The following is an 11,869-nucleotide window of genomic DNA, read 5'->3' as shown; positions in this document are numbered from 1 at the left end:
AGCATAACTGTCTTGATTGGCACCTCCTGAATAATGGTTTTGGCTCCGCCCCTCAATCTGTCCATTCATGTACTCATAAACACGCGCACACACACACACACACACACACACACACACACAATAATAAGTGTTTTCACTAATGGGATTACAGATAGCTCCCATTATAAACTAATCACGCAGATTATTATAATTATAAACCGGTCTTCCTACTTTTTCCTTTCTATTGATTGACGGATTTGAAATGGCTGCTTCCATGGTCTAGTTTGTAGGAGCTTTCTAGATTAACCATACATTTTTAGAAGTTTATAGGGCCCCAAAGTGTATTTTTTGTATTTATTCAAAAAATATGTTATGTTGATATTGGTGTCCCCGTTATGTTATCTAAAAGGCAAACGTTTAATGGTTAACATTTAAAGTCCCATTCCAATACTCTGGAGTGGAGGTTTCTACTGTAGGGATCCAGTGTTGACCACAGCTGGCCCCCAGCTGTCCCCCTCCCACACAAAACAGTGGTCAGAGAACTGGTAGGATCGACACATGGCCAGCGCACACTGGATCAGGAGGGGCAAAGGTTCAGGACACACACACACACACACACACACACACACACACACACACACACACACACACACACACACACACACACACACACACACACACACACACACACACACACACACACACACACACACACACACACACACACACACACACACACACACACTTTTGGGGACCCAAAACTGCATTACAAACTTTATGTTCCTGCATGAGATTTGGTGAAAAAGCCCTTCTAAATGCTGACTTTAACATGAAATTGTTTAAAGAAGGAAAAACAAGACTTGTTTCGCCATGACAGCCAATAATGTACTCTTCTTTCAGATTTTCAACCGATAATTCAAGAATACATTTTGAAGTTTCCTAGGAAAAGCCGTTTTTATTTAACTTGCGTGCAGAATACAACAGCTTAGACAAATGGAGAAAACAGGAGAACAGGGGGGCAGGGTGGCCTGGTGGTCTCTGACTGGCTAACGAGAGACCTCGCTAACAAGAGACCTCCGCTAACAAGAGACCCCCCGTTACCGAGAGACCCCCTGTTAATGAGAGCCCCCCGCTAACGAGAGCCCCCTAACAAGAGACCCCTAAAAAGAGACCCCTAGCGAGATACCGACTAACGACAGACCCCCGCTAACGAGAGACCCTCGCTAAAGAGAGACTAACGAGACCCCAACTAACAAGAGACCCCCGCTAACGAGAGACCCCCGCCAGAGACTAACGAGACCCGAACTAACGAGAGACCCCCGCTAACGAGAGACCCCCGCTAACGAGAGACCCCCGCTAACGAGAGACCCCCGCTAACGAGAGACCCCCGCTAACGAGCGACCCCCGCTAACGAGAGACCCCCGCTAACGAGAGACCCCCGCTAACGAGCGACCCCCGCTAACGAGCGACCCCCGCTAACGAGAGACCCCTGCTAACGGGGGTCCGCAGGTTCAAACCCTGCCTAATTAACCACGGTTTCTTCCGACCGCGGGACAAAGAAAAGTGCAGATCATCGGTGTGTGTGTTTAACGTTTACTTTTAAATCGGGATCTCATCTCTAATCCGACATTCATTCATTAACTTGGAGCGACTCCACCACGACCTCAGTGAGATGAACGTTGGCTGAACCCACAATAAAATAAGTTACATGTGTGGGAGGGGGGGGGGGGGGGGGGGTCCTTCAGAAGCGATACGTTGCTACGGTAACCGAGGAGGGTGATGACGGAGGAGGAGGAGGAAGGTGGTGTGAAGGGGTGGAGGGGGCGTGGGGGGGGGGCTCCACACACACAACACGCCAACGACCGCCGACAGACGACAGCTCCCCGCTCAGTTCCCCTTTCTGGACTCTGCGGTCGCCGCGGCAACGAGAAGGCAACTGGGCGACGGTGACATCACAGGAAGCGGATCCCTGCTCCGAATTGGACGCCGTCGCAGATCCTGGGGAAGAGCGCACAGGAAGTGAGCGGAGGAGGGAACGCAAACGACCGGGAACGTGAGGAACGCCGGTTCCTGGTGAAGCTCAAAAGGTCACCCGATTCACTCACTCATTCCCGCTATGCACCCACTCTCTCTCCGTGCACTCACCCACTCTCTCTCCGTGCACTCACCCACTCTCTCTCCGTGCACTCACCCACTCTCTCTCCGTGCACTCACCCACTCTCTCTCTCCGTGCACTCACCCACTCTCTCTCTCCGTGCACTCACCCACTCTCTCTCTCCATTCACTCACACACTCTCTCCGTTCACTCACCCACTCTCACTCCATTCACTCCCTCCCTCCCTCCCTCACCCCTCCCCCTCTCCCTACCTGTCCCCGCTCTGGACCCCCATGGGGACGCAGTAGTTGAGCTCCAGCCGGGCGATGTTCCCCAGACGCAGGACCACCCCCGCCCCGTAGGACCAGCGCAGGCACTCAGCCAGCTTCTGGAGGTGGGCCTTGGGGCCTTCGCCTGGAGGGGGCCCGGAGGGTTAACGTTAACCATCACAACCACCACCACAACCACCGAGGGACCCGGTCCATTCAGGGCTCACCAGGCACGCACAGGACAAACGTTACTTTGGATTCAACTACACTTTGAAGCAAAAATATAAGCTCCAACTTGTGCTATTAAACTGTTATTAGTACTACAGTTGTGTCGCTTTTAAACTTTTATTAGCCCTGCAGTTGTGTTGCTATAAAAAGTGTTATTAGCCCTGCAGTTGTGTTGCTATTAAAGTTTTATTAGTACTACAGTTGTGTTGCTATTAAAGTTGTATTAGTACTACAGTTGTGTTGCTATTAAAGTTTTATTAGTACTACAGTTGTGTTGCTATTAAAGTTGTATTAGTACTACAGTTGTGTTGCTATTAAACTGTTATTAGTACTACAGTTGTGTTGCTATTAAACTGTTATTGGTACTACAGTTGTGTTGCTATTAAACTGTTATTAGTACTACAGTTGTGTTGCGATTAAACTGTTATTGGTACTACAGTTGTGTTGCGATTAAACTGTTATTAGCGATACGTTTGTGTAGCCTTTGAAGCGCAGGTTTGGGTCGTAGAGTTTAGGGTCCCGTAGGGTTTGGGTCGCGCCCCTGTAGGGTTTGGGTCGCGCCCCTGTAGGGTTTGGGTCGCGCCCCTGTAGGGTTTGGGTCGTGTCATGTAGGGTTTGGGTCGTGCCCCGGTAGGGTTTGGGACGTGTCCCGGTAGGGTTTGGTTCTCGTCTCACCGTAGTTGAGGTTGCAGAGGTTCCCGGCGTTGAGGAAGAAGTGTGTCCGGAACAGGTCCCCAAAGCCCCCCTTCCCAGGTCTGAAGGGGAGAGGGGTGTAGAGGTGCAGCCCCCCCGCCCAGTACGCCTCCCCGCCCAGGTAGTCCCCTGGAACACAAGAGACCCCCCCAGCACCGTCAGGGTCCGCACCCCCAGTCTGCTAACACAGGATCGCATTCGAAACCGGCGGCCAATAGGAGGGGCCGATAAGCTACCATGTGACCCTTCTGCTGTTTCCATAGAAACAGTGTATGACGGTGATCGGAATTGGTCCTAAAGGGTACAGATCTGGGAAATACGAGTTGGTGCGCATAGGCCTCGACATTTTACCAACGTATGCTAGGGATTTTACGTTTAAACGTTTTCAAGGGCAGAAAAGTGAAATATGAGGAAATCATGGGAAATCATTTTGATTGATTCCAGCTTTCACTTTAACCTCATAACTTGTCCACAGAATACCCCTACACAAAAAAATAAAAAAATAAACATTATTGGTAGCTAGGGTGAGGCGTAAAAACTAAATGGCTAACAGTGAGCTAACCACCGTTCCCTGGCTGTCTTTGGAGGGTCTCCACTGGAGAGGGTTGACCCGTCTCACCTTCACTCTGCGGACCGATGCTGTACATCCCGAACCCTCGCACGCTGGTGGGGCCGCCCAGGTAGAACCTGGAGGGGGAGGTCATGTTCATACATTTACATTGCATTCAGGGCATTCAGCAGACGCTTTTATCCAAAGCGACTTACAATAAGTTCATTTGCCCGACGAAAGAGAAACAACAATATATCGCTGTCGGTACAATAAGGATGTTCATAGAACCAAGTGCAAAGCACTCACAATCGCTAGGTTAACCCATTCCCCGTACACAACAGAGATAGCTAGGATAAGATGCTACAAAATGCTAAGTACTATTAAGAGTTACAACATACATTAAGTGCGTACATTAAGTGCGAGGACAAACAACATACAATGCATGCGTAAGGGGGATGGGGAGCTAAGAGGGTAGGCTCGGTGAACTCTGAACAAGGGACACGACAGTAGACTAGGCGCAGAAGTACCAGAGAACACACGACTCCGATTAACGAGGCGTCTCTCTGACTTCACATCAACACGAGATGCTACTTGATGCACTGAAGGAGGTGCCCGAGGGCAGCGTACCTGTCTGCGATGCAGGACGAGTGTCCCCCCAGGGGGTAGAGCATTCCTCCCCACAGAGACGCCGACAGCACCTGGCATGAGGCGGAGACACGGTAAACAACACGTCGGGAGAGAAGACTCTTGAGAGGTCGCAAACGCTGACGATTCAGGAACAACTCAAGACGTAGACACGACAGCGACCTAAAGCTTTATGTTCTGTAATGCCCATGAACTGAATTTAAATGTGTACCATCTTCCTCATCTTCCTTTTGAGTTGGATGAATATAGATATATTTATAGACATATCTATTATATCGATATTTATCTCTATCTATTATATATCTATCTTGATATCTATCTAACCAGACATCTACCTATATCTTTCTATGTCTATCTAACTAACAAGATATCTACCTATATCTATCTTCTAACTAACAAGACATCTACCTATATCTATCTATCTAACCGGACATCTACCTATACCTATCCATCTATCAATCTATATCTATCAATCGAGATAATCAATAATCATATCTCTATATGCATATGATTATTATAAGGGGGACTCTGCAGGAGATCGCCCTCCATGCAGCTTATCGTTGTGTTTTAATCTCGTTGGGAGTCTGTCCCAAAGACAGAGCAGGCAAAGGAGATCGGCCGTCTCGATGGATGGTGCAGCAAAGGATGGAGTGAGCGCTCATGAGAACACCTAGCAGCTAAAGGAAGGTGGCGCGGTCCTACCGAGTCCAGGAAGAGATGTTTGTTGAACTGCAGCTCAAAGTCCTCCTTCAGGAAGCTGGCGTCGCCGCCAGTGTAGCCCGCCAGCTCCTGCAGACCCAACACACACAGAGACACCCCGTTAGTAAAGGTACGGTGGGAGGGAGGGAGGGAGGGAGGGAGGGAGGGAGGGGCGCGCCGCGCGCGCACGCACACACACACACACACACACACACACACACACACACACACACACACACACACACACACACACACACACACACACACACACACACACACACACACACACACACACACACACACACACACACTCTCTCTCTAAGGCTATAGTCTGCCCTACAGGAGGTATTCCAAGACATTAAGATCTCTCGTCTCTTTTATATATTAAATAGTCTGTCCAAAAGTAGGTCAATAACCTATAAACACCAAACAGCCGTTTACATTTTATATTTATCCGGGGAATAAGCTTTTTCCGGTGGGGTGTGATTTGATTCGGACACAGAATCCTTAAACCAAGACTTGAGACAACACCAAACCATGAGAAACCGGTTTGATCTCGACTAGTGAATGACTGCAGAACAGCGCCCACTAGTGGACACAAGTAGAACAGAACACACACCTGGTTAATTCGAAGCAAGGCACCTCTGTTGGGAAAGATGGCAGAATTCCTGGAGTCGACGGACATGCTGTGCTGGAAGAGGAAGAGGAAACACGACCACAGGGTTAGAGAGCAAACACACAGACTACTGGAACAATGGGACGTTATACGAGAGTCTTACTTAATCCTTTAAACGGAGAACCTTCCAGCTCTGCTGTCTCCTTATATACGAGTATATAATACATATATACACTGCTACAGACACGCATTGGAAAGTTGCGCGACAGTAACTAAGGGTAACTGTAACAGTAACTAACTGTAACTAACTGTAACTAACTAACGAACAGTAAATAACTTACTGTTACTAACTTAACAGTAACTAACTTTAACAGTTACTAACTGTGCCCTTAGTGTTCCTTACGGGGAGGCCTGACTTGAGGGAATGTCCACTCTCCTCCTTGATGGTTACATTAACTTAGTGTAACTAAGTGTACCCTTAGTGTTCCTTACCGACAGCGCTGACTTGAGGGAGTGTCCGCTCTACATAAACCAAGTGTACCCTTAGTGTTCCTTACCGAGAGCGCTGACTTGAGGGAGTGTCCGCTCTACATTAACCAAGTGTACCCTTAGTGTTCCTTACCGAGAGCGCTGACTTGAGGGAGTGTCCGCTCTACATAAACCAAGTGTACCCTTAGTGTTCCTTACCGAGAGCGCTGACTTGAGGGAGTGTCCGCTCTCCATAAACCAAGTGTACCCTTAGTGTTCCTTACCGAGAGCGCTGACTTGAGGGAGTGTCCGCTCTACATAAACCAAGTGTACCCTTAGTGTTCCTTACCGAGAGCGCTGACTTGAGGAGTGTCCGCTCTCCTCGCGGACGGCGAAGGAGGCGCTGCGGGCCAGACAGCCCAGCTCCCTCCACACGCCCTCCCACTTCACCGTGTGGCTGCTCCGGCCCAGGGGGAACTGGGGGGCCGGGCGGGGGGGGACAGGGTGAGTGGTTACACTGGTTAGTGGAGCCGCCTCACAGCGCCTCGCTGACCTGGGGCCACGCGAAGCACTGAAACATTTGAGGGCCTCGCCTTCAGCCATTCGTCACACACAGTGTGTCAGCCATTCATTTGAGCATATAAACACACACTCGTTGGCCCACTCAAAGACATTCATTCACCAGGTCATACACCCAATCAGCCATTCATCACCCATTTAAGCACACATTCATTCACCCGTTCATACACACTGATTCACCCATTTAAGCACACATTCATTCACCCGTTCATACACACTGATTCAGCCATTTAAAAACACATTAAATCACCATTTAAACACATTCAATCACCCACTTTAACACATTCAATCAGCCATTTAAAGACATTCATTCACCCATTTAAACACATTCACTCAGCCATTTAAACACATTGATATAGCCATTCGTCATGCCCACACAAAGGAACGGCCGGCTGGTCGTGGGTAGCTTGGGTGGTGTCTCGCTCAGGGACGCCTCGACACACACGGGATCGAACAAGCCGGGGATCGAACTAGCGACCTTTTGGTTGCCAGGCGATCTGCCCTGCCTTCTTAGCCAAGCTGACGTTAGGCTGCCGAGTTTGAGGCGACCGTGGGTCGGTGAGCCGAGCACGGAGCCAGAACGATGTGAACTCGGTGGGACCGCAAAATAATCAGGAAGGAATAGAGGTGGCTATGGAAACAAAGAAGGGAAATCTACGGGAAACCCAAGTGTGAGGCGTGTTTATGTGAACACATATACCCGGAGACGGCCTTGATTCATTTTAGAGTGGATCTTATGTGTGCTTTCGAAGGATATGGATTAAAAGCACTGCAGGCCACGTTGGAAGTCCTTCATCCTGCACTTGAAAGCGTTATTGTGTTTTAAGGGCTATTCAGGAATTCAACTCCTTGTGCCGTCAGCTGAGGGAGAACGCCAACGTCAGCTGGCCGGTGGACGGGCACGTGACGGGTAACACAATATGGGTGATAAAGTAGAACAGAGACACACACTCAAAGACACACGCACACACAGACCAACCCACACACACTCAAAAGACAAAGACCCACACACACACACCCACACAGGTCTCTCCCTTCCTCCCCCTCTCTCTCTCTCTCCCCCTCTCTCTCTCTCTCTCTCTCTCTCTCTCTCTCTCTCTCTCTCTCTCTCTCTCTCTCTCTCTCTCTCTCTCTCTCTCTCTCTCTCTCTCTCTCTCTCTCTCTCTCTCTCTCTCTCCCTCTCTCCCTCTCTCTCTCTCTCTCCCTCTCTCCTCCCTCCCCCTCTCACATTGAGCTCTGCCGACAGCCCTCGGTCCGTCTCTTTCAGTGAGCTCCAGGGAAACTGTCCGGTGACTTTGTAGAGGTTGAGGACGAGACTGGAAGAGGAGGAGGAGGAGAAATTACATCAGGCTCCATGCACACGATTCAACTGCAGTCACGCCTCACTTTATTTAACTAAATCAGCGTGAGTATTGTTGTTCAGGCAGTCTGAACATTATAACCAGTTGGCAGTTGGTATTTTTACTTATACAATAATCAGTCAATTATCAAAATTATCAATTCAACCTAATGATTAAATATCCATCCATTGGACACATGATTTCATCCTTCCTCATACAACAGATACTGGTCACAGTACTGGTAACATAACCAGTACTGGTACTGATTACAGAACCAGTAACAGTACTGGTAATGGTACTGCTAACCGTACTGGCAACATTATTGGTACGTACTGCTACCAGTACTGGTAGCAGTACTGGTAGCAGTACCAGTAACTGTAAGGATGTTGCTACTGGTAACTCCACCGGTACTGGTCCTGGTACGAGCACGGATGACGCTGGCTGCCTTACTTGCGCTCGAAGCAGCCGGGCTGCGGCTTGAAGAAGGAGAGGCCGTAGGACGTCTCCTTGGTGCCGTAGGAGAACTGGAACGTCATCTTCTCCGCCCGGCCCAGCATGTTGGGCAGCTTCACCCCCAGCACCTGGAGGTCAAAGGTCAAGAGGTCAGCACCGACGAGCTCCCCTCCGGCATCGGCCATGGAGAACCATCCTCCGTGTTGGAAAACAAACCTCTTCAAAAACCATGGACACTTGAAGGAATAATATGCCTCAAAAAGGTCACGATTCATTATAACCGGGATAGAATAATGTTTCCTGACTTCCATTTTCGTTTTAAAACTATTTATTTTATGTTCTGGACTATGAGCTGACACACCACGCCTCTAGAGCCGTTAAAACAGTATTTTTGAAAAGAAACGTCTCAATGAAAGAGCGTGTCTCACAGAGATAAGGGGTGTGTGTGTGTGTGTGTGTGTGCGCGTGTGTGTGTGTGTGCTCTCACCATGCTGCCTTCGTTGTTGCCGACCATGGTGTTGTAGCTTCCCGTCAGCCTCTTGACCTCAGTGACCTCGAAGATGACGTCCAGACCGTTGGGTAAGGCCCCGGCACCTGAGCGGACAGGAAGTGAGAGCGGGTCACTTCCTGTCCGCTCAACTTTGACCCCCATGTACATATTCAACTGTAACCAACAGGAGATACTCCATGCCCATGAAACAGCCACAAGACGCCGTTCAGACCGTAAATAAATGTTGTGCGTCCTGGCACATAATGTACGCACTAACAGTACACTTAGCATTGTGTAGCATCTTATCCTAGCTATCTTTGTTGTATACGGGAAATGGGTTAACCTAGTGATTATTAGTGATTATATACTGTCCCGACAGAACTATCTTGTTGTTTCTCTTTCTTCTGACAAGTGTACTCATTGTAAGTCGCTTTGGATACAAGCGTGCCAAATCCCCAAAATGTAAATATTTTGCCATATGTGTCTTCAGTTAATAACTAAAACCAGTACCTCGCAATCAGAAACATCATAAAATCATTGCATACAGTAACATGATCTGTTCCATCTAAACCCAAGACCAGACGGTCTCCTAAAGCTGAAGGTGGAGGAGGAGGTGGAGGAGAGGGACCTGCCGTACCTTCAGACGTGTCGATGAGCACCTCCACCTCCTTGAAGATCCCCAGGCGTAGCAGCTTCTGCCGGGCCATGTGGGCCTTCTTCATCACCTGAACAGAGACACAACCGCTAGGTTTCTCCAACCCACTGTTAACAATAAGGTGCTGTGTTCAAGTGCATTTGTGTGTTCAGGCGCGTGGTCAAATGCGTGTGTACACGTGTGCATACGTGCACGTGCGCAGATGTGTATGTGTGTGTTGACGTGTGTGCGTGTGCGTGTTCACGTGTGTGTGTGTGTGTGTGTGTGTGTGTGCGTGTTCACGTGTGTGTGTGTGTGCGTGCGTGTGTGTGTGTGCCGATCACCACGTACATCGATGAGGTTCTTGGCGTGGAACACGTCTGAGATCTCGTGTCCCAGGAGATCCTCCTTCGTCCGGCCAAGGCCCTGGATGTTGACGTGCTGGACCACCACCTGCAACACGTAGACAGCACACGCCCCGACACGTTCACACCCAGCACCGAGGAACGGTGTGGAAGGGTGGGAAAACCCCCCCTGTTGAGGCAGAACTTCCGCCAAGCCAACGGAAAAAAATGTGATCTCGGGAGAAGATAAAGGCTGTAAACGTTTTGGGGTAAAATGGCTCCTTTGTGTTTCCCGGGAGCAGGTGTGAGGGCTGTTGTGAGGACGTCAGCCTGCTGGAGCCGGTGCAGAACCGTGTCTGATCCAAATCAAACCCCACTTGGCAGCGCTGGACCCCACACTTAAACCCTGAGTTTACCCAGCGGTCGGCCCAGCGCCCTATGAATACACAGACAGGTACAGGCACCGACAGACAGACAGGTACAGACACCGACAGACAGGTACTGACACCGACTGACAGACAGATACAGACACCGACCGACAGACGGGTAGAAACACAAACAGACATACACCGACGGACAGACAGATACAGACACCTACAGACAGGTACAGAGAGACGGGCACCGATAAAGACAGACGGCAAGGTGTGACTCACATCTTTGTTCTCCAGGATCTCCTGCTTCGCTGCGTGTTCCGGCTCGGGCACCTCGATCATGTCGTCTGGGTTCACCCCCAGGTCCCGTCCATGCATGGGCAGAGGATCCAAACTCTGCCGACCCACAAGCAGTGACACACGGGCGTGAACAACACACCACACCACACACAGCCGGCCCTACCGAGCTAACGGACATCGCTCTGAAGGAGCGGACGGGAAGGTCAGGGGGGGCGGTGTCGCGGTGTCGGGGGTCGGGTTGTCAGTGCGGCGAGGAGTCCAGACCCCGACAGGTAACTGGTCTGTTTCCATTGAGCTTTAAGACATTGATGTGCTCAACAAGGGGACCCGAAGGAAGCCCAGCACGCCCTCCCCCTCGTTCCCCCTTCGGACTACATGCACTATTGTCCACCGGCGTGGCCTCTGCCGTTGGAGATCTACAATCGGCTTGACATGCGAAGCAAAGCACTCGCAATTAAGACAGATAAATAAATATGCATTCGCGTTATGCTTCGTCCTTAAAGGCCCGACTGTGAGTGTTCGTACATCGGGTACGGATCGGGCAAAGACCCGGTGGACCTTCTATAGCGTGCCCATTAGAATTCCGCAGGGAGGTCATGCAGGATCCCCCGTTAACCCTTCTCGCTCGGGTTAAACCCGGGTTACCTTCGCATGGACTGCCCCCATGGTCGATCCGGTCTGCAGGACGGTTCTCTCGGAGCGGTGGACTGGATTAATGCGCACAACGAATAAACAAATCAATGACTAATCGTTAGGTTGTTCCGAGCCGAGCCCTACATGGAGCCGCCATGACACTGTGGCCGATCGGGCTCTGCCTAGAGCTGATTGGCTCAGTGAGTGCCACGCGTCACTGAAAAGGGCGGGGCTAAACGTCACTGGTGTAGTATTCAATAGCGCCAGCAGATGGGGTAGTGCGGTGCAACCGAAATTGTACTCGTTAGGAGGATTTTGCAAGACAACCATTAAGTAATTGATTTATTCGTTAATGTATTTAGATACTGATTATTGTATTCATGTGCTTGGTTATTTTGGTACGTAAGTTTATTTTAACTGGGGCATAAGGGCTAAAGGAAACGTAAAAGGACAAAGGCTCATCAGAGGAAATATGATGTTTTG

General features: G+C 49.9%; 1 protein-coding gene across 1 annotated transcript in view; it reads right to left on the bottom strand.

Annotated features, from left to right (window-relative positions):
* Window positions 1-914: 914 nt before the first annotated feature.
* The window catches only part of LOC132455655 (sorting and assembly machinery component 50 homolog A-like), a 59,441-nt gene continuing 48,486 nt past the window's right edge, over window positions 915-11,869 (bottom strand). The window contains 16 exon segments of the mRNA XM_060049552.1: window positions 915-1,977; window positions 2,347-2,488; window positions 3,247-3,393; window positions 3,884-3,951; window positions 4,442-4,512; window positions 5,162-5,248; window positions 5,778-5,849; window positions 6,592-6,611; window positions 6,614-6,719; window positions 8,050-8,137; window positions 8,612-8,742; window positions 9,102-9,208; window positions 9,742-9,829; window positions 10,090-10,191; window positions 10,736-10,849; window positions 11,399-11,527. Coding sequence (XP_059905535.1) covers window positions 1,932-1,977; window positions 2,347-2,488; window positions 3,247-3,393; window positions 3,884-3,951; window positions 4,442-4,512; window positions 5,162-5,248; window positions 5,778-5,849; window positions 6,592-6,611; window positions 6,614-6,719; window positions 8,050-8,137; window positions 8,612-8,742; window positions 9,102-9,208; window positions 9,742-9,829; window positions 10,090-10,191; window positions 10,736-10,849; window positions 11,399-11,419 — 1,410 coding nt within the window. The 5' untranslated portion in view covers window positions 11,420-11,527 and the 3' untranslated portion in view covers window positions 915-1,931.

This window comes from Gadus macrocephalus, chromosome 4 (assembly GCF_031168955.1).
Source record: "Gadus macrocephalus chromosome 4, ASM3116895v1".
NCBI lineage: Eukaryota > Metazoa > Chordata > Actinopteri > Gadiformes > Gadidae > Gadus > Gadus macrocephalus.
This window is presented reverse-complemented; position numbering and strand designations above follow the sequence as displayed.